The 23,447-nt window shown below is 44.0% G+C and overlaps 2 protein-coding genes and 2 pseudogenes across 2 annotated transcripts; all 4 read left to right on the top strand.

The window, feature by feature from the left end:
- The first annotated feature begins 344 nt into the window (after window positions 1-344).
- LOC147333902 (P2Y purinoceptor 14-like) lies at window positions 345-3,161 on the top strand (annotated as a pseudogene).
- A 3,956-nt stretch (window positions 3,162-7,117) lies between these two features.
- On the top strand, window positions 7,118-9,708 carry LOC147333901 (P2Y purinoceptor 14-like). The gene is made up of 4 exons (XM_086287308.1): window positions 7,118-7,246; window positions 8,331-8,445; window positions 8,540-8,799; window positions 8,991-9,708. The coding sequence occupies exons 2-4, from the start codon at window positions 8,341-8,343 to the stop codon at window positions 9,640-9,642; spliced, it is 1,017 nt and encodes a 338-aa protein (XP_086143434.1). The 5' UTR covers window positions 7,118-7,246; window positions 8,331-8,340; the 3' UTR covers window positions 9,643-9,708.
- A 7,874-nt stretch (window positions 9,709-17,582) lies between these two features.
- LOC147333900 (uncharacterized) lies at window positions 17,583-18,601 on the top strand (annotated as a pseudogene).
- A 3,492-nt stretch (window positions 18,602-22,093) lies between these two features.
- LOC147333899 (P2Y purinoceptor 14-like) lies at window positions 22,094-23,171 on the top strand. Its single transcript, XM_086287307.1, has 2 exons — window positions 22,094-22,341; window positions 22,514-23,171. Exons 1-2 carry the CDS (start codon window positions 22,109-22,111, stop codon window positions 23,169-23,171), a joined length of 891 nt encoding a protein of 296 aa, XP_086143433.1. The 5' UTR covers window positions 22,094-22,108.
- The last annotated feature ends 276 nt before the right edge of the window (window positions 23,172-23,447 follow it).

Here is a 23,447-nt window from a genome sequence, read left to right as displayed (position 1 = left end):
TACTCAGAGTGCGTGCAGACGAGCTGGCAGAGGTGTTCACCAACATCTTCAACCTCTCCCTGAGGCAGTCAGTGGTCCCCACGTCCCTCAAAGCATCCACCATCATTCCCGTTCCCAAAAAATCAGTGGTCTACTGTCTGAATGACTACCTTCCTGTTGCACTGACATCCGTCATCATGAAGTGCCTGGAGCGGCTGGTCAAAGGTCATATCTGCTCCTCCCTCCCTGACATACTGGACCCTCTTCAGTTTGCCTATCGGACAAACAGAGCCACAGAGGATGCCATCGCCCTGGCAACGCACACCACCCTCACTCACCTGGAGAAAGGGAATGCATATGCAACGATGCTCTTCATCGACTACAGCTCGGCATTTAACACCATCATCCCCTCAAAACTTGCCACGAAGCTCGTCGACCTTGGGCTGGGAACACCGATCTGCAGATGGATTCTAAACTTCCTCACAAACAGGCCCCAGGTGGTGAGAGTTGGTAAGCACACCTCCTCATCACTCATCCTAAACACAGGTACGCCACAGGGTTGTGTGCTTAGCCCCCTCCTATATTCCCTGTTCACACACGACTGTGTTGCTAAACAAGAGTCCAACATCATCATCAAGTTTGCGGATAACACAACCATCATAGGCCTCACTACAGACAATGATGAGACGGCCTATAGAGAGGAGGTGATGGCGCTGTATGAGTGGCGCCTGGAAAATAACCTGACTCTCAACATCAGCAAAACTAGAGAGATGATAGTGGACTACCGGAAACGACCAGTCAGAGAACACCAGCCCATCCACATCAACGGTGTCAAGGTCGAAAGGGTCAGCAGCTTCAAGTTCCTTGGAGTCAACATCACTGAGGACTTCTCCTGGACCCTTCACACAGACACTGCTATCAGGAAAGCTCGCCAGCGGCTTTACTTCCTGAGGAGGCTGAGGAAGTTTAGCATGAACGCCAACGTCACCTCAAATTTTTACAGGTGTGCAATTGAGAGCTTGCTGACGAGCTGCATCACAGTTTGGTACGGAAGCTGCTCTGCCAGCAGCCGTAAATCACTACAGAGGGTGGTGAAGGCAGCAGAGCACATCACTGGCACGAGGCTTCCTGCCATTCAGGACATTTATCTCCAGCGATGCCTCCGTAAAGCACACAGCATCATCAAGGACCAGAGCCACCCAGCACATCAGCTGTTCTCCTTGTTACCATCTGGCAGACGTTACAGGAGCCTGTCTGCTCGGACTACAAGACTCAAGAACAGTTTTTACCACCAAACCATACGACACCTCAACCACAACAGTTACACACACACAACACAGCCCTCAGAAGCTACCCTGGAGCTTCACAAGTACTCTGTTTAATCTGCACTGGTCACTCCACTTTATTGTTATTGATATTTATATTTAAAAGTGCAATACTGTAATTTTCTGCTGCTCATTCCTGTGCAATATCCCATCTGCCCTCCCGTCATATTTCTTTTAAAGATTTTCTTATTTAATCACTAGTGTACATATATTTATATTTATAGATACATATATATATATATTTAGTCATCTTTTCTCTTTTACTATGTCTCTCTAATATTTTGCTCCTTACTATTTTTCTATTTTCTTTATTATTTTATTTTATTTTATTATATTTTCTCCTACTGTATCATGCTGCTGAGTGACTGCTGCTCGTCAAACACATTTCATTGCAATGTCGACCCTGTGCTAACTTGCATATGACAAATAAAACTGAAAACGAAAACGAAATGTAATAAATTTTGTCTTCATGGATGCCTGGATGTTAAACTTAATTGTTGCACCTGGTAAAGCAGCAAAGCTGATCATTTTATTAAAGATAAAAGAATTTAGACAGTTTTTAACTCTCAGTCATGCTGCAGCATTTGTTTGACTTTAAGAGCTGAAGTGAACGGAGTTTTGGATTACTCCGCGAGGCTCCTGACTACTGTAGCTGTGACAATCCATCAAGCGTTGCATCTTCGTAGTTTACCAAAGTCATACTAAAACATTTTTGACAGATTTTTGAGCGCTGTGTACCACATAAAATTGGTCCGAGGTCTGTAGGCGCAACCAGAATTCATACAAAAGGCGCACCGGATTATAAGGCACACTGTCAATCTTTGAGAAAATTAAAGGATTTTAAGTGCACCTTATAGTGTGGAAAATATGCATTATATACAGCACAGCTTTAATCTCCATGCTCTTTCGCTTTTGGATTAACTGAAAGCTTTCTGAGTGTTTAGAAAACCGTGAAAATGATGAAATATAATAACTATCCCCAAACACATGCATCAACTTCGATCAGATGAAAGATGGCAGCTCTTCTTAACGTGTGAAGTTTCTCTGTGAATTGTATTTATTTTTCAGCTACGGAAGCATGGTTGACCCAACAAATATGACTTCATCTGGTTGTTCCATCAGTCAACCCTTTTTTTATGATGGTCTACAGTTTGGTGTTTCTGGTAAGTTTATAATTTTCCGATTGTGCCCTGTTAAAAATTGGTTTAAAGTTCTATGTGCATATATCAATGTCCTCTCTGTCTGTCTTTTTTCTACCGCCTCCTTTCTCTTCTCTCCGCAGGTATCTGACAATCATCCATCCTTCAGGAACTCACATCCTGCAGACAGTACAAACTGCCCACATCGTCTCCACGGTCACCTGGGTTTTTCTCCTGACTCCAACAATCACCTACAACATTATGTTTTTCATCACTCACAAACCTCTGACTCTGGCTACTGTGAGTCTCTCTTCAGTACATCATTCAGCGTCCTTCATAAAACATTTCATACCAGTTGCACCATCATCTTCCTTCTGGTCTTCATATCCCCGGTCTTCTTCTACTACAGCACCTCCCGCAGGGTGTTGCAGGCACAGCAGAGTCAGCTGGCCTCCTCCTGTGCTGACAAGCTTTTTGAAGTCTCGCAGGAACATATTGGTGCTGGTCAGCATCTTCTGTCTTTGTTTCGTGCCCTATCACTTGGTTTGTCTTCCCTATACACTTCTGTGGACCAGCTGCTCTGTACGTCGGGTATTGTACTACTTGAAGGAAGTGACTACCCATGATATCAGTTTCAAATGTCTGCCTGGACCCTCTTGTTTACTTTTTCATCTGTAAGACTTTTCGGGAGCAGCTATTAGACATGTGGCTGATTTAGCATATAATAAAATGACATATATTTTATAAATAAAGTTTCATTTGAGCTCAGAGATCGATGTGAGGCTACAGTCAGCACAAGTGCACTAATCATAGGCAGTAGCTTTAAAATGAATAAACAGAACCAATGTACGTTTAAATTTATACAAACAATGCAGTGTTAAATGTACAAAATCATCTCCACCACAGGCACAACCTGAATGGACCTGAGCTCCATCGTGGGATAACAGGGCATGCCCACAGATCAGAACAGCTCGGTAAAGATGTAACTAGTTCTGGGGCAGGCTCTGCAAACAGCAGAGGTCTTCATCAGTAGAGGAGTGACATTCAGGCCATTGTCATAGCCCGGTAAACAACTGAACTCCGTATATCTTTAATCTTATGATGGCTCCTGAAGCTATGGTCCTGTCGGTTGATCAGCTGGCCTTGCTGCAAAGCTGTGTCATCAGTTGCTGATCATTACAATCCTTCCAACTCTCAGTAGCTGCAAACGAAAGCTCATGAGCACAAACAAAAACCACCTCACACCTGACTTGGTGCTCAGTGACTACGCATGCAATCGTGAACACAGCCATACGGGAAAATTGTTAAGTAATAGACCAAATTATGATAATGTGCTCCATGAGACGCATTTTGAAAAAACGATGATATAGTTGATTAAAAACAATCATGGTGTCCCTGCTGTTCTGGAGGCCAAGCAACACTCTATGGGTGGTGGCCCTGCTTTCTGCACAGAAATGTGCACACACTTAAAGCACACACAGAGAGTACTTGCTGTTTCTTCTGTCTACCTCTGTTCTGCCTTTCATCTCTGTTTTAATGTTGTCACTTGTCTATTAACTGGAAAAACAATGAGAATTTATCGAGACTTAATAAACAGTAAGTAAGTAAATATTATTTATTTTGGATTATTTCAGCTAATTGGAAGAAAGGTGACATGTTATATTTTTGTCTTATTGTTAATTAATTTGCAAGAATTGAAAACTAACTTTTTCACTTGGTAATATTTTCGAAGTGAAAATGAATCAATTCAGGAATGAGGCTGCAACATGACAAAACGTGGAGCAAGTGAAGCGCTGTGAACACCATCCAGATGCACTGTGAGAACTGAACCTCTCTACTGCAGGTGTGACTTCGTTTTAACCTTCTTCTTTCCACTTCAGTCTAACATGTAGCGTAAACAATCACACATTTATATTGCATTTACTTTCTTTCAGTTGTTTTTTCCAAATCCTGGAGCTGATAAATGATCACCTTGTTGTTCTTTACTGTTTGTATGAGAGTAAAATGAGCGTTGTTCTTTGTGACCTGGATTGTGTCGTTAATCTGTGTCACACAGACTGACTTTAACTCTGCAGTCATTGCGTCCTGTTTCTGATGCGACTACAGGTTCTCAAGTTTTATTGCAGGGCTGTTACCTTTAACACACACACACACACACACACACACACACACACACACACACACACACACACACACACACACACACACACACACACACACACACACACACACACTAAATTCATTCAGTATTTTACCGTATTTAATAAAGGTTTATTTAAAACTCACAGCATTTAAATGTTAGATTTCACTTTTGTGAACTTTAATTTGCTTTTCTTGTCTAACGCTGAGCTGCTTCCTCCCAAAACTCAGGTGCAGCTTCTAGTTTAGTTCTCATCAGAATGTTCAGTGAGTTCATGAATTCAATCACTCTCTACTGCTTATTTGACACTTGTTTAGATTCAATTTTTTAAAATAGATTTCTGTATTTCACAGTGTATTTTAAAAACACGAACAGTTTTTATGGTTTTGTATGTTTGAGTGAAACCACAGCAGCTACTTCCTCCTCCTGTTTCCACTGAAGTGATGTCTGAATCAGTGACATTTCTCAGCACAGAGGCGATAAGAGCGTACATGATGTACCAACGGAAAGATGACACAGTGTTGCTGGAAACTGCTGACAGGTTGAAAAGAATACTTTTCATGATGCTTCATGAATAAGAACTGTCTTCTTTTAACGTACATTGTACAATAACACTACTGCTACCACCTCTTTTTTAGTGACACCCAGACATTAAACTTTAATGCAATATTTTGGTGAACATTGACACTGAGAATCTTATTGGAGCTGAAAGAATTTGGACCATTTTCACTCAGTCATGGTGGCTCCATGTCAGCTGGAAACTTAGGACTGCCTGCACTTGGGCCCTGAATGATATTCAGCACTTTATGATCTTATCCAGTGTTTTATTCATTTAGAAGAAACAAACAAACAACAACCAAACAAACTAAGCTAATCTAAAAAATATATAATCTATAACAGCCAAGCACAGAAATGACCACCAATAACACTACATGTATTCAGTAACGAGAGCTTCTTCATCAAATCATCACGCTAAAAATAGATCTTTAAAAAAAGCGTGTCATCTTTAGTGAACTGAAACGCAATGAAGAAGAATCTGTGGATTTCTGTTGAAATTTTATGATTTATGAATTATACGTTAATGTTGCCAACACAGGAAGTGTATTGAAAGTCTGAAACCTCGGACTGTCATGAAGGAGGCCAGTCCAGAGACTTCCCGTTTTCTGCTGCCGTTTTGATTCGCTTTCGTTTAAATGAAGAACTGGGATTTTGAGAATATGTCTTTTATAGTGTTAGTTTCACCACCTGCAGGATCATAGAGCAAATCCAGGTGGAATCGCCAGTCTGACTGGACTCAATACTGTGGTGAGTAAAAGAGAAAACAAGAAGTCTGCTTGGACTTTTGTGTTGGGAAAGTTTCATCATTATTATTGTTTTTTTTCATAGTTTAGTCCTCAGAAGAGGAACCAATTTGTGGGAAGGAAAAAATCCACTGTGGTAGGAGGTATAGAGGAGGTGACGTTCACTGTTTAAATTGGATTAGCGGAGTTGAAAGGATATTTATTATTTTCCGGTTTTCTTGAGACCCTGTGGTTTTGGTGAAATTTGAAATATTTTTTGAATGTATGAGTTTATTTGATGCTCAGGATGTTTACAATTTCCTTTTAATTGCATTCTTCATGCAGTCTTCCATGGCAGTAGAGAGTAGGGATGGGTAACCAGATCGAAAAGCAGCGCACATTTCGGTGCTTGATTTCGGTGCTTTTTTTTCCTGAGATGTCATACACTTTGGATTCTAGCCAATCACGTTACCTTTCCAAGGATAGTCGGCGGGCCCAGGTACGCACGTTCTTTTAGAGCAGAGCTACAGATTAAAAATGCCCAAGGCGAAGCGAAGTCTGGCTGTACTTCACAGCAAAAGATGCAAACTCAACTGCCTGCAAGAAGTGCTTTAAGGTGATACTGTGCAAAGGAGGTAACACCTCGAATCTCATGACAAACCTTGACACGTATAGCGTTTTTTTAAAAGCCGAGAAATGCACCGTTTCAAAAGTATGGGTTTGGCACTGGTATCGGATAAAACCTAAACGATACCCATCCCTAGAAGAGAGACCTGGCTAGTAGCCTAAAAAAAGAAGAAAACGAGATTAATAAATCTCGTTAAATTCATTAAATGTCCTTTCTCTATCATTTTCACTCCTATAAACAAAACACACAGGCCATGTTTCTGGTGGAGTCCACCGGCCCAACCAATGGAATCCAGTGGGCGGTGTCTAACTGGTATCCTTGAACAGAGGTGGTGGTTTACGACACCAACTCTCTGCCATCTATAATCCAGTTTTGAGATCCCTTCCCAGACGCCTTAACGCCCACTCACATCCTGGGCCATCTGACCTCAGGAAATCACATGATAGGGTGGGGCCAGGTTTCACAATGAACTCACCAGAAACCCTGTCTGATTGTGACCCACACCTGTTTTCACACCTCAGCTCATGTGATTAGGTAGATGATCATCAGGGGGTCCTTTGTCCCTCTTTGGGGGGAAACTCCCACTGGGTTTAAATCTGGGACTCTCCACCATTTGACCCTTAGAACTGAAGAAGCTTCTCGGATGAGAGGTGAAACGTCTTCAAGTAACTTAAAGAATTCCTGACGCTTTTCTTTCCAAGCTCCTTAGACTACGATGACTTGGATGACTGAGGACCTTCACAGACATCTAACTGGTAAGATGGAGATGATGAGATAAGGGGTCCGATTTGTAGGACAGCATGCCCTGACCTCTGATGCTGAGCCAAATGCTCCATCCCTCCAGTGCAGCTGAGCCACAAAACACCACCTGCCACAGTCAGGAGCATCCAGCAGGAGAATATGGTTTTTTCTTGCTCATCTATGGCACTGGTTCAGCAGGCAGAAGAGGCCAAATGGCTCTGCTGTGTCAGCAGCAGCAGTCTGTATGAAGTGCTGTAGTAGAAGAACAGAAAGATGATGGTGCAGCTGGTGGGGATGGTTTTGTTGAGTTTTCTAATTTTTTTCTAAGTTTTCTAAGTTTTCTAAATTACAACTCAACAGAAAATTGTCTTTTTTCCACATGTGAAATGCGTTGCGCCAGTTTAGCAACAAAGAGAAACGGGGAATAACTCAGACTTCACGCTACAAGTGCGTGTTTCCTTATCTTCAAGAGGGCATAATGACACGAGCAGTTTTTCCTGCTCTAAGCTGAAAACTGCATAAACAGTTTTTTTTGTCCGTTATGCTGATCATGAATCAGTCCATGGTTTCTCTTTTGTTACTGATTCATGTTGCTGAGTTATTGCGCTTATTTTCCTGTCCTGTGTTTTAGACACTGAGTGGAGGGACTTTTGTGTGTAATAATGAATTAAAACAAAGCTGGTGTTTGCGTGTCAGAAGCCAATAGTACTTCACAGAGCCGTAAGTCAGTAATAAGCTTCAGGGGAGGATTATTCCCACTCCTCCTTCTCAGACTGTATTTAAAGGATAATTACACCTAATAAGACTCATGAGAGGAGATGATTGATTGATCAACTGATTGATTGAGACAGTACAGGTGCATCACAGGACAGGCAGGGCCATCTCATACAACACAACACAGCTTGAGGCGACTGTTTAAATTTGGTGCTTTATTAATTAAATTAAATTCCATCACAAAACAGCCACAGACAACAGTTGTGAAATGAATTGTATAAACATGATAAGACAGTAGAAAAGTAAAGCAATTTAAAGGGAAAAAACTTTTCTTTTAAATTTGCTCCAAAAACAAATATCTGTGGCTGGGACTTTTTTTTACAGCTCCAGAAACATGGATGACCTAAAACCTGTGACTTCATCTGTCAACCGGACGTGTGATCTGGTTGTCCCATCAGTCAACCCTTTCTTTATGCTGGCCTACAGTCTAGTGTTTCTGGTACGTTTTAAATCTTCAGATTATGGATTAAGGATTCCCCTCACCTGGTTCAGATTCCACACAAACAGGATCTCTTCTGTCTCTGTCTCATCAGGTGGGTTTACTCCTCAATGGCTTCATCATAAAGTTTTACTGTTGCCAAGCTCAGCAGCAGGCATCGAGGAGCTTGATGGTCTACCTGAAGAACCTGACAGCTGCTGACTTCCTGCTGTGCGTCTCTTTGCCAATGCGTGTCACTGATTATGCCAGCAGGTCTGTTATCTTTCGGGAGCTCTACTGCAGCTTTGGAGCTACTTCCCTGTACCTCAACATGTACGCCAGCATTATATTCATGGGGTACATTGCTGCCGACAGGTAAGGAACTTTTACTGATTTCAGACTTGAATTCATGACAATGTTTAAACTAGATTAGTGGCTGAACTACATATTCTGTGCTCCTGACTAAAGCACCAACAACTCCTTTCACCTCAACAGTAAAAACATATCTGCACCACTTTTACTAATGATTGAAGCTGTCTACCACCTCCTTTCTCTTCTCTCCGCAGGTATCTGACAATCATCCATCCTTCAGGAACTCACATCCTGCAGACAGTACGAACTGCCCACATCGTCTCCATGGTCACCTGGGTTTTTCTCCTGGCTCCAACAATCACCTACAACATTATGTTTTTCATTACTCACAAACCTCTGACCTCTGACCCTGGCTACTGTGGGCCCCTGTTCAGTACGTCATTCAGCATCCTTCATAAAACATTTCAAATCAGTTGCACCATCATCTTCCTCTTAGTCTTCATATCCCTGGTCTTCTTCTACTACAGCACCTCCCGCAGGGTGTTGCAGGCACAGCAAAGCCAGCTGGCCTCCTTCAGCACTGACAAGCTGGTGAAGTCTCGCAGGAACATGTTGGTGCTGGTCAGCATCTTCTGTCTTTGTTTTGTTCCCTACCACCTGGCTCGTCTTCCCTATACCTTTTTGTGGACCAGCTGCTCTGTGGGTCAGCTATTGTACTACTTGAAGGAAGTGACCACTATCTTATCAGTTTTAAATGTTTGTCTGGACCCTCTTGTTTACTTTTTCCTCTGTAAGACGTTTCGAGCTCAGGTGAACTTTAGCATGGGGTCAAGAATAACAACACAAGCAACCCAGGAGAGTGAGAGCAGCAGGAAAGAGGTGGAAATTGTAGAGTTAAATCCATGAGTTATTATGCAAATTTCTACTTTTTTGAAATACAAAGAGTTATATTTGATTTTAGAGTCAGATTAGATCAGTGAAACCATGTCATGAGTCATGTATTCCAAGTTCTCATGAGCCACAATAGGTTCTGCTGAGATATCATAATGAGTCTAAACTGAGCACAAACCCACCCCCACACAGATACCACCAGTTTATGTTGCTAGCTTTCACCTATTAGCTAAGTAGCTGAATCTGAAACTCATTAATCTGAAGCTTAATCAGGCTAATGATCAAATTAATAAAAAACAAATACAAAATCTCGAGTTGTTTCTGAAAACTTGTTCTGTTTTTAAAAAAACAGCTTTAAATTTTAAAATTGCAAAATTGTCTTTGCGGCTTTTGATGATATAGGAAAAATTGCTACTTTTATTATTTCAATAATATGGTCTTTCTGAGCCTGGTTCTGCCAACGGTTACTTCCTGTTAAGTTTTTCCTTCCCACTGTCACCAAGTGGTTGCTCAATGGGAGTTGTCTGATGGTTGGCGTTTTCTCTGCATTACTGTAGGCTCTGTATCTTACAATATAAAGCACAATATGAAGCACAGGTGACTGAATGTCAAGACTGTATGTTTTTGCTTGTTTGCATGTTGCGTATGTAAAACCACAGCAACTACTTCCTTCTGCAGTTTCCACTGCACTGACGTCAGACACTTAAGTGACATTTCTCAGCACAAAGCTGATAAGAGTGTGTATTGACTGTGATAATGTATAAGTGTCTTTATGCCTCTTTGCGGTAAATTGTGTTGTTCTGCTGTTAATGGTGGGTGTTTTTCCAAAACAGGAAAGATGACCATAGAGCTGCTGGAAATTGCTAAAGCAATGTACAGTAACGGTAATGCTATAACCTGCAGTGACATGCTGAAAATCCTCTTTTTCACTGACACCTGGGCATCATACTTTATTCCATCACCGGGGAGAACATTGTCTGCTGGGACCTTAGGACTGCCTATATTTGGATCCTTAAATGAAATTCAGCACTTTATGATAACAATGTCATGTTGCATATGTTTAGAAATTTACACCTCTCTGTGACACTACTACACCATATTATCATGGCAAAAAGAAATCTTTCAAAAATATATGAATTTTACATCCAAATTTATATATATCATCAGAAGCATATATGAAATGATGCTGAATCTCTGGATTTATTATATTATTTTTTGTTTTATGAGTCCCACGTTGAGGCTAGCTCACTCCGCTCATGTTTTATGCTGATTTCTTTTTTCATTAGCTGTTGTTTAAGTGAAGACGCTCGTTAAAAGCTACATTTACTCTTTCAGTTTTTTCATTGTACACTTAAACAGATGTAAACGCCTCATGATTGTTAAAACCAATAAACTCTCTCAGGACCTGTGTAACCTTATTTTTGAAAAACATGCTACTCGCATGGGCTACAGAACAGTTTCAAGACCGCGGAAAGTTCCAGTGAACACTGTTGGGGCTAATCCAGAGGTAGAAGTAGGGATGGGTAGGGATGCCATTATGGCACCGGTTCTGACATAAACGGTAGTAACCAGATCGAAAAGCAGCGCACATTTCGGTGCTTTATTTCGGTGCTTTTTTCCCCCCTGAGATGTCACACACTTTGAATTCTAGCCAATCATTTTACGTTTCCAAGGATAGTAGGCGGGCCCAGGTACGTACGTTCTTTTAGTGCAGAGCTACAGATTAAAAATGCCCAAGGTGAAGAGTCAAAAGTCTGGCTGTACTTCACAGCAAAAGATGCAAACTCAGCAGCAACAAGTGCTTTAAGCTGATACTGTGATACTGTCAAAGGAGGTAAAACCTCAAATCCGATGAAACACCTGGCGACGCATAGCGGTTTTTTTTAAAGCCGAGAAATGCACCGTATTTGATAGCTTGCTGCGAGACCTCACACTGTGCACATCTACTGCGGGTGTGGTGCCTGTTATCGGACCCGGAGTTAGCAACATCCCCAAAAACACGAAGAGGAGAGTCCTGGCCCCTAGCCCTGTCAGTGTAGCAGAAATGATAACGGATGATGATGCAGCAGCAGCCGTTCTTCTCTGCGTGAGTAGCTTAATGTTTGATGGCAGATACTCCCTTCACCCTGGCCAAAAAGGCTAAAATGACCAAAGAAAAACTGGGAAACAGCTGAACATGAGAGGTTTTTGGAAAAAGTTTGTGTTTTTTCCATTGATTAAGCACTGCTTCCAGCCAAGAGTGATACCATATATGCCCTATAGCTGCAGAAAAGGCTAACATTGTTATCTTTTTACAAAAAAACAGCTGAACATGAGACGTTTTTGGACCAATTTTGTGTTCTCCATTCTTTATGCACCGGTTCGAGCACCGGTTTGAGCACCGTTTAAGCACCAGCACCGTTTCAAAAGTACCGGTCTGGCACCGGTATCGGATAAAACCTAAACGATACCCATCCCTAGGTAGAAGAATACCATTTAACTGTAAACCAACAACAACCTTGTCCCGCCCACACGGTTGTGGTTGGCAGCTGATAAAATATAATTATTATAAGAGTTGAGTATAGTTTTGCAGCAGTGCAAAGAAGGAAAGATTAAACCCAAAATGCAGACTCATAGGCAGAACGTAACTCAAAAACACAGCTTTATTGCTGGATGTAGTAATCCAAAAACCAAACAGGGGCAGACTAGAAACTTAAACTAGCAAGAAAAACACACAGCTGGAGAATGAGGGAGATCACGGCGCAGGACAGAGAGAGACACAGGCATAAATACACACAAAGAGGGAACAAACCACAGAAGGCAACACAGCTGAACATGATGTAACTAACAAAACAGTCAAAGAAACCTGAATATGATGCACACCGGACATGGGAATGTCAAAGCAAAGCAAAGTAACTCTAATTAAACCACAAAGACAGAACTGACTAAGCATGAGAGATAACACAGACAATGCATGGTGGAAATATAGAGTGGCTCTTCAACTGGTGGGGGAGATTGTCACACGTTGCAGGAGCTTTCCTCTCCTCAGGAACTCTCTCTGCAGGAGGGGGAGGTACAGGAGAGGTGGAGGAAGATCTCAGCCTGGGTGTTTATTGCCTCATGTAGTCTGGAAGATGAGTGGATGGTGGGGTGGGTGCAGTTTTCTCTGTGGTGGGGTTGGGTGGACTGTCCCGGGCTCTGTGGGGCCGGGAGGCGCTGCTGCACTGGGCCCCGGTCTGGATGGGCCTGGGCCCCCTTTCCCTGGCGGGTCGCGGAGTATGGAGGTGTCTACTGGGGTCAGCGGGGGAGCTGGCCCCAGGGAGGGGTCACTTGCCCCTCCCTTCCTTCCCTCCCCATCTCCAGCTGCCTCCCTCTTCCCGCTCCACCACAACCACCCACACATGCAGGACCTTGGAGTAGGGGTATGTCACCAGGGTGCAGAGGAGGCTACGCCCCCCCCCCCCCCCCCTGTCCCCTTCTGGCTGCCTCTGCCTCAATTTTATCCCACAACTTAGACATTCACATTACTCACACTCTCATTACACATACATATAGGATCTTGGGGGTGGGCACGATACACGGAATCCAAAGTACCATCAGGGTGTACACCTCACCCCTGGCGTCGTTGCCCACCTCTCAAGGTTAAATACACGTAGACATTGAGGGCTAGCAGGAGGGACCATGCGCTTACCTGCTGCTCTCTGGCAGGTAGCTCCATGCCCTCCTGGGTTTTAAATGCACCTTAGAACACACATGCATCACCACTACATATGAGCGGGTGGAGGGAGGTTTGGAATCTTCTCTCACCCTCATTCTCTGCGGCCTGCTGGAGCGGGGGGGCTAGGAGGAGGAGTTGGCCGTGTGGGGCCTCCCTGCTGCTGCGGAGTCGGGGCGGTCTGCCTCTCCCCACCGCAGGGAAAAGGGTAACACCACCTGGGTCTGGGTGCAGTTCCCCCCTCCAGGGGCAAGGGTACCTAGACCCGGTTCGTAGAGTACGCTTGGGGAGTGTGATCGTGTGTACAGCGTCTCTTTATGTCTGTCTCCACGTTGGTTGAGTGTGGAGTAAGTGCATATGAGCGCATGAGGGTGGGAATGGACGTTTGTATCTGTGTGTGCCTGTATTTCTGTGTCTATATGTCAGGTTGGGTGTCAGGCGCCACCTCTCTGGGGACATCTCAGGCCCTCCAAGGTTTGGAGGGCCTGAGATGTCCCACTTCCCCTGCCAGTGGCGGACTCCCTCAGACATCGGTGCGTTGGTGGTTCATTGTGTCCGGGGATGGGCGTCCAGGTACACACCGGCTCACTCCTTGGCGGCCGCTTATCGGTGCCTGGAGCCTGGGGCTCGCTCGGGCCACTTCGGAGGTGGGGTGCCCCCGGCCTCTCGGCCTGGGGCTCGGTCACTCAGGCACGGCTGGCTGCCGGCGGAGCTCACGGGCACGTCACTGCAACTCCCCCTGGCTTCTGCTCCGCGGCTGCTGAGTGAGCCCTCATCTGGGACTCTCCTCAGCTCTTTCCGGGACAGTGGCGCGGCTGCCCCTCTGTTGGTCTTCCTTGGTCTCTTGTGTTCTGGGGGCCTCTGGATGTCTGGAGTTTTGATCTCCTCCATACCTGCTTCATGCCCTGGAGGACGGGGCTGTGCCCCCCCCCCCCCCCCCCCCACACACTCTCTAGCAGATCATTACATGAAGGAACCTTTTAAAAAAACAAGCGCGTCCATGCTCACAGGTGTACACACGGGTGATCACACCCACAAACTACACCCTTTTTGGCTCCTACCTCAAAGCACACTGTGTTCTGTTGATCTTATGTGCTGCACAATAATGTTTAACATTTAGTATTTACTGTCATATTCCCATATATCATTGTGATGTTGTTTAATCTATTACTCTTGTTCTCTTCTGCTTGTTTTCTTTTTTCTTTCTCAGCAGGTGATCCAGGTGATCGATATATGCATTTTTTCTTCTTTTGTTTTTTTTCTGCTCATTCTGTTGGTTTTTGTCTTTTGCCCTTCTCCCCCGTCCCTCTTCTCAGCTGTTTCTCTTTCCCTCTTTCTTTCCCCCAGTCAAGTCTGTCCCGTATTCAGCAAGTGAAAATAAAATGAACAATAAAAGGTGAATCAAATAGACCATTATGGCAAGGCTGGGATGGTCAATTTGGTAAAGTAAATCCGTTGGGCATCTTTCTTTGCCTTTAGACAATAATTCTGATGCAAAAGAGCCAAACGGGACAGGCAGAAAGAAAAAAAAAGTTTTCTTTACTAAAAACAAACAAACAAACAAACAACAACAACAAACAGTCTGAGCTTTCCCGAAAATGGTTCCTTAAGGAAATTATTTCTGCTACAAGTCTGTAGCACCTCTTAAAACAAACTCTTTCGGGGAGAAGTTCTTTGGTCGTTTATATTACCCATTCGTGGAACTGAAAATGTTTCTTCTACCACCTTCATTTTTCAGACCACTTCCCAGCATTACAAACTTGTCCCACACAAACACAGGCCACTCTTTGCACTCCACAGTTTACTGGGACCTCTTCGACAGCATCTGTTATGTTATTGCATTTAATCAAATCAAATCACGTGAGCTTGGCTTATGATCTTTTTAATGCCGCATTGTTCTCTGGAGAGAGGGTGAACGTAGAGTACTTCACAGCTAATTTGACCCAATCAACAAGGCCGCCGTCTCAGTTCAAGAGCTGCGAGTCTGGCACTCGCCTGGGAACTGGCTGAAAAGGACTACGAGTGATCCGGTGTTTTGATGTCTTGTTCGGTGGAAACACAACTGACAACGAAGAAAGGGGTGGGAAAAGAAGTAGCCTGATTTGTCACCTTCACACATTGTAGCTGACAGAAGCGTCACTCCCACAACTTCTCCAATACGCTTCCACTGCGTGCTTTCATGCGCACCAGGAGGCGGCGCGCGGTAGAGGATGTGCCACAGACTGGAGCTTCAAATCAGTAAAACAGTGCCGGTGTTGCTTCGCTCCTCGTAGTGCGGATGCCTTACACTGTATACGTTCATGAATATCATTATTACGGGCACTATTAAAAACAAAACTAGACCCGGATCAGAGCAGCCGTTCTGGCGCTTCAAGGTGTTTCCAATCATTTTAATTTGCCCCCCTCCCCGCTGTTGATTAGTAACACATGTGTTTATAATTTCAGGCCAAAACAGTTGCCATAAAATCAGAGTGTCTTGCTTCGAAAATGATCTTAAAATGAAAGAAAACACGCCCACGATAAGTTTATTTCTTCACCTGCGGGTGTCTTTGATTCATCTTTCCATTTTAACCCTTGTGTGGTGTTCATATTTTTGTTACCCAGCCAGTGTTCATGGGTCTGGTGGACCCGCTAGAGTTTTGGATTTCCAAATTAACACTATCAAACAATTTTTTGTTAAATTACTCATCAGATGTTTACTTCATCCCAATTACAAGCCATATGAACAGCAAACATGGTTAATTTTTTCCCTTTACCTTTGTTAGATCACATTTATGAATTAATGTGCTTCTCGTTTTTTTTTTTTTTTTTTTTAAATGTTATAAAAAAATAAATCAGTTATAATCAAGTGGAGTGAGTGGAAAGACACAACACATTTACACGTGAAGCAATATCTTTCACAACTAAATGGGATCAGCTGCTCATCAATGGTGACATTAGGCCCAGGGTTGTAAAACAGGGAGAGGTGGTGCACACACTTATCCCACACTGTCCTAATGGCAGCTAGCTTGTCTCTCTGCCGTCGAGCTGGTCTGTCGTCTCGGTTATCAAATCGGATAATCCTGGAAATGTTGTGGAAGTTTTCCAGAGACATTGATGCACTGAAAGGTTCTTGCAAGTTTCTGCATCCCACAGGGATTCTGTGGATTCCCCTTTGGACCTGAAAACTCCTGCAAGGATAAGAACCCCAAAGTAGGCCTTTGGGGTTCTTAGATCTCCTTCCACCTCTCTCCAAAAACACACCGTCCTTCTAGATTACTGCAATCCAGAATAATTTTCTGGATGGAATCTGGGATGAAAAGCTCAAATGAAGACTTGATGTCCTGCACATGAGTAACTGTCAGCCGTGTTGGCCCTGGCTTATCACAGTAACAGCTCTGCAGGGTGGCTGGTTTCTTGGGCAAGAAGACCATTCAATTTCACCAGTTATTGACATCCATATTTCTTCACTTGCTGTCTGGTGGGCTTGTTCTGGTCCTGGAGCTGGCTGCAGATGGGGTACTCGTCTTCGTTTTGTTACTAAATGGTGCTCAACCTCATCCTCTTCTTCAAAGTCACTGTCAGACTCTGAATCTTCAGAAATGTGAAATATTCTGAAACCTCTTTGTCAACATCATCATCTGAAGCTCCTCTCTCTTCCAAAATCAATCAGATGGCCCTCGCAGCAGATAATCTTTTGCCATCTTGATCAGTTGTGATAAAGAACCACACTGGCAAAGTCTTATTTATAGTATTATGCCCCTAATTTGCAGGAGGGACAGGGTATGAGAAAATAAAATTTGGATCCCTCAAGAAAGAGGGTAAAATGTGTGGGAATGTCAGAGCAGACGGTGTTGATAGTTGAATTTTCAACAATGTTGCAACTTTGTGCGGGAGCAGGAGGGGAAGAAAACACTATCAGCAGCACCAGAAAGGAGGAAGACAGAGTGTGGGAACACAGGACCTACACTTTCAACACTTTTATTAGACCTGGGTCCAGTGGACCCGAACACCTTCTATGTAATGTAAATGCGTGGGGGGAGGTACAGTATGAGGTCATTGAAAATTAGTTCGGATTTATGTTCTTCACAGAAAATAAGCCAAAGCCAATGAATTTCAGGTTGAAAAAATAATTAATTGTTTAATTTTTCTTTTGAGAAAAACTGAAAACGCATCTCACAGACCCGAACACCATACAAGGGTTAAGGTTTCTGGAGCATCTCGTTGTCCGTAGCTGAAGACAAGCTGTCTCTCTGGTCTAAACGGGGCCCATTAACGGGCCATAGGGGATCAAACAGACACCTATTATCCAGACAGCCATTAACAGGTGAGCAGCACATCAAAGCCACGCGTTCGCAAAGCCCGATAGCGTCTGTGATGTGCAAGAGGATGCCACGCAGGGGGTCGTGTTGTGTCTGCAGAACTCGGCTGCGTGCTTCGGACACAGCGTGCGGGATGGATTTTACAGCAACAACAACGGGTCAGCACAGCGCTCCAGCACGGTGCACCATGTTCCATACACGATCAACTCGAAGACAAAGTGCCGCCGGAAGCGCACAATATTCAGCAAGGCGCAGCTGAGCCAGCTGGAGAGGGCCTTCTCTGCTACACCCTACCCGGATATCAATGGGAGGAAAACCCTGGCCACTCTAACTGGACTACCGGAGTCTAAAATTCAGGTTTGGTTTCAAAATCGGCGCGCACGCTTCTTCAAGACTAAGAAATCAACTCGAGGAGCCACCAAACCTTCACAGGTCAGGCACAAGACACCGTGCACTCCTCAGGTGGCTTCTCCTCCACCTCCTAGTCCCAGCCTTGCATCTCCAACAGACTACCGGGTGCCCAGTCTACCTCAGTCCACCAGGCTCTCGTCAATCCTGGACATCCAGACCAAGTCACCAGACGTTCCCCAAATCTTTTGCCACCAATCCCAGGACTTCACCAGCTACTGCCAAGACGTGTTTCCATACGAAGGGCTGGATGAGTTGGATTTACCAGAGGACTTTGAATCTTTTCTCAATGCACGGGGGGTACAGCCAGCAGAACGTGGCCATCCTGTCCACAAGGAAGACATCCAGAGTCAGCAAGGTCTCCAGGCTCTCTCCAGCTCTATAGAGACCATGGCCGACCTGTCGGATCTGTGCTTCCAGGACCTGATGGTCCCCAGTCTGCCCAGCTTGGACAGCTCAATGATTGACTATCTTTTGGCATGACTGACAAAACTGAGAGCAACATATTGAAGACCACGACATGAATGGGTCCACGTCCAACAACACGTCCGTTTGTGTAACAGCTACGAGCCAGCCTGCAGCAGGATGTCTGCTACATCAGTGTATCCATTCTCACACCCATATGTCCACGCTGTGTCGCCAGTTGCCGTGGTGGCCTCCACTAGTGCACCCATTCAGTGATGTCGCGGTCTTTCAAAGTGTTGCGCTAACATTTTTTTGGACAAAGGTGCGGAGTCTACCTTGGGGAGGTGGTAACTGTGACTTATGCTATTCGTTATCTATTTAAGAAACACCAGTATGATGCACATCAGATGATTTCACATGTCCTTTTTGCACATAGTTTGTTTTTATTTATATTTTGGATGGGGATGCAAAGATAACGTTTAGCACTTGACTCAAAGCTGTCCTTGCTGAGTGGGCTTCAGCGGAGTCCTGGAAAAAAAGTAAATGAGACGCACTTGTTTCCAACTGAAACTCGGTATGTTACAAAGTATGCCAACTGTTGTGACGGGGAAATGGGACACGAATGACGAATGCGACAGACTGGCGACCTGTCCAGGGTGTACCCCGCCTCTCGCCCTATGACAGCTGGGATAGGCTCCAGCGCCCCCCGCGACCCTGAAAAGGAGAAGCGGAAGTGAATGGATGGAGGGAAAAGCTAACTAAGTTCAAAATTAGAACATAATAATAAAATGATACAACAAAAACTGTGGTATTTTCTAAATATATTAATAAATGCAAATTCACTGTGTAATTGTCTAACTTTATTAGCAGTGTCCTCCTGAAATGCACCACCAACATTGAGAGTAACATCCTCCTCTCTGCCCCTGCTCTTTGGTTGATATGGTAACATTTAAATAAGACACACAACTACAAAACAAATGTAAAGTACATAAAAATATGTAATTCACCATAATACAGACAAAACAGGAACTGTAACTTTCTATTCTGACTTTATTCACCTGCAGCTGGGCACATTGCACCAAAAACCAGCAGAACCCCCCCGAACACCCAAAGACCGGGGCTTATGCAAATGGCCAGAACGGCTGAACCAGGGAGATGGACAACTAGGCAAAAACTCCCCAGACACACGACCAAGGACCAGCTCAGTGCTGCGCAATCCCAATAAATCCCAGGGAAGATGGTCAACCCAGTTGCCACCCGTTAAATAAGCCCGGAGCGCAGCCTCGAGTGACTGGTGAAACCGTTCACACATCCCGTTAGCCTGCAGGTGGTACACCGTAGTGCAGTGGACCTTGACCCCCGGGCCGTCAGACATGGCAGATCAAAGCTCCAAAATGAACTGGGGGCCGCTGTCTGAGGTAATGTCAGCAGGGGGACCAAAACGCGAAACCCACGTCGACACGAAAGCCCTGGCCATCGCTTCTGCCGTCATGGAGCCAGGGGGACCGCCTCCGGCCACCTGGTTGTGCAATCCAACACAGTCAAAAGGTGCGTGAAACCCTGCGACTAAGGAGGATGGCAAACCAGATCAACATTTACATAGTCGAAACGCCGACCAGGTACATGGAAGGGTTCGAGGGGCACTTGCTCTTAAACCAATTTCCACAGGCCTGGCCAAACGAACCTGGAGCTGACTGAAGCATATACGCCATGAAGAGAGAGGGCTGAGTTGAAAAAGATTTGAAAACATTTAAATGTCACCTCAGCCCTTTGTTGTGTTAGACTGGGGATGAAGATTCACAGGGAGCAGAACTACTTTTGGTGATTTGCTGCCACCTGCTGTCTGCTTTCTGTGAGTCATGTGAGCCATGTGATTTAAAAAAAGGAACATTTCAAAGAAAATCAAACATCTCTGCATCATTTTTCTGCCTTTGAGAAATGTTAAGTGCTGTTTAAATGATTCAGTGTAAATGAAATTTAAATCTAAAACAGCTAAACATTGCTGCCTATCTCAGCTGTCAGAGGTTGAGAAGTGGGGTACACTCTGGACAGGTCCCCAGTCTGTCACAGAGCAAACACAGAGCTATTTATGTTCATTTATAAGATCAATTAGAAATGATCTGATAATATGAGCCCTGGACTGAGACAGGAAGCCAGAGTGTCCACAGAGAACCTGTGCAGGCAGTGCGAGAACATGCAAACACCACACAACTTTCCTGGCCTTCATATATTATATTATACTAATACTAATACTAGCATCATTATAATATTATGTTATTATTGTGTTAGTTATCATCAGTGTTTGTGTTCAGGTAACACTATGCAATATATTCAGTTTTAGAATTTATATTCAATGTTAACTGTAACTATGCTCAAAGTGTTGATGCTGTCTCATTTTAATAAACATCACTGTCATATGCGAAACTAGGCTGGCACTTTGGGTCGCAAGAGATCATTTTAGGGTGGCACATGCAACCCCATGCCACCCTTCTAGATCCGGGCCTGGCACTACCAGTAAACAGAATCAGTTTAGACCAGTGACTGATTTTCAGGAGAAAAACCTCAAATCATCTTGAACCATGGAGCAGTAAATGTTCTGTTTGGTTATTTCTTTTGTCAGATTTCAGCCTGTAAATGGTGCATGTTGTCAGAGAGAGGTGGTGTGACTGAATGTGAGATCATTTAAGAAGAAAAGTGACAACGCATCAAGTAGGTAATAAGCAGACATCCTGTTTGAAAAGACCAAATAACTAAATCAGATAAGTCTGTGTGGTGCACATGTTGCAACTTTTTAGCAGTAAAGACAAACAGGAAATAAGTCAGAGCGCTGTTTAACAGTTTGGTTACTGTGTGTTTCCTCATTTAGGTGATTTTATTAAACTGAGAGGACATAACAACTCAAGCAGCTTTTCCTGATCACTGAAAACTGGTGAAATACAGGTGAGTATTTTTATTCTTTTGTACTGGCGATTACTGGTGAAATACTCAATATTCCCTCCACTCAGCAGCACCACAGCTCGCTTTTATCAGTGTTCATGAAACGTATTACTGACTAACATCGAGGGCATGCTGGTGCCATCTGGCCTAATAATCAACCTTACATTCTTTTGTGGGGTTCATTGTAAACAATCTGTGATGAATATATCGTTATATTCAGTGTTGTATATTCAAAGATTCCAATCTAAAATTTGATTAAAGTATTATTGCAGTTTTATTACAGTTAATAAGACTCGTTAATCACCTGAGACATCTGTTGTGAAAGAAAGGGCCATGGATCAAAATTGTTTGTAGTAGAGCTCAACACAAGCTACGCTGCAGTTTGTAAAATTGGTTTGTTGCGTTAAAATAAGGTTAAGACCGTGAAGTTGCATCCTCTCAATGTCAGTGGATTTATTTTCTCCAGAAACATGGGTGACTCAACAAATGTGACGTCATCTCCCAACCTCCGACCCTGTGATGTTGTCAGAACACCAGTCCATGCTTTCTTTGTGGTGGTCTACAGTCTGTTGTTTCTGGTAAGTTTCAGATTTTCAGATGTGCTCAAGACATGGAACTTCAGCACACCTGCTCTGTTACAAATTGGTTTAAGGTTCTCTGTGCATCTACCAAAGTCCTGCCTTCCCCATCCTTTCTGCACCGCATTCAGGTGGGTTTACTCCTCAATGGCTTCATCATGAAGTTTTACTGTTGTCAAGCTCAGCAGCAGGCATCGAGCAGCTTGATGGTCTACCTGAAGAACCTGACAGCTGCTGACTTCCTGCTCTGCCTCTCTCTGCCACTGCGCATCTCCCACTATGCCAGCAGCTCTCCTATTGTTCAGGAGCTCTACTGCAGCTTTGGAGCTTCTGCCTTGTACCTCAACATGTACGCCAGCATCATATTTATGGGGTACATTGCTGCCAACAGGTACAGAACCATTAGTAATTTAAACTGCAGTTCATAACCATGTTAAAACTGTGATTAATGGGTTAATTACACACATCGTCGCTTTTCAGATTATTAATGACTTCTGAAGATTTGGGAACACTGTGACTGATTAGTGAAGTTATTCACCGCCTCTTTTCTCTTCACTCTACAGGTATCTGAAGATCGTCCATCCTTCAGGAACTCACATCCTGCAGACAGTGCGAACTGCCCACATCATCTCCATGGTCACCTGGGTTTTTCTTCTGGCTGCATCAGTTACTTACACCATCCTGTTTTTCATCACCAAGAAACCACTGACCTCAAACTCCATCAGGTGTGGTTATATGTTTGGGACATCGGTCAACCTGTTCTCCAAAATTACCCATGTTAGTTGCACCATCATCTTCCTCTTGGTCTTCATATCCATGGTCTTCTTCTACTACAGCACCTCCTGTAGGGTGTTGCAGGCACAGCAGAGGCAGCTGGCCTCCTCTGGCTCTGAGAAGCTGGTGAAGTCTCGCAGGAACATGTTGGTGCTGGTCAGCATCTTCTGTGTTTGTTTTGTCCCCTATCACCTCGTTCGACTTCCCTATACTTTTCTGTGGAGCAGCTGCTCTGTTGGTTCAGTGTTGTACTACCTGAAGGAAGTGGCCACCATGGTGTCAGTTTTCAACATCAGTCTGGACCCTCTTGTTTACTTTTACCTCTGTAAGACTTTTCGGGCTCAGGTGAACCTGAGAAAGGTTTTGAGGGGGAAGAACATCCAACAAGCAAACCAGGAGAGTGAGAGCAGGAAGGAGCAGGCTGACATTGTTACAGCAACAAGTTAAACCAATGAGCTTTAAGGAAAAGTTCAACATGTTATTAAATGCTAAGCTGTACATTTGTTTTGAGAGTCAGATGAGTTCAGTGATGTGATGGATCCCAAGTCTTCATGAACTCATCACAAACACACTCCCATGCAGACAACATGCGTGTTCATGTTTCCACTGTCAGACTTTATCTTCTCTGTCTTTGAGGTTTTCTCGTCTTCTGCTGATGTCACAAAACCAAATATATCATTTTTCTCATTCAAATCATGATCTCAGTCTGCTCAAAGGTTGTGG

This window comes from Aulonocara sp. 'chitande type north' Nkhata Bay, linkage group LG3 (genome assembly GCF_057382095.1).
Source record: "Aulonocara sp. 'chitande type north' Nkhata Bay isolate Kocher_YH1m ecotype deep benthic linkage group LG3, A_spYH_male_GT1.1, whole genome shotgun sequence".
Taxonomy (NCBI): Eukaryota; Metazoa; Chordata; class Actinopteri; order Cichliformes; family Cichlidae; genus Aulonocara; species Aulonocara sp. 'chitande type north' Nkhata Bay.
This window is presented reverse-complemented; position numbering and strand designations above follow the sequence as displayed.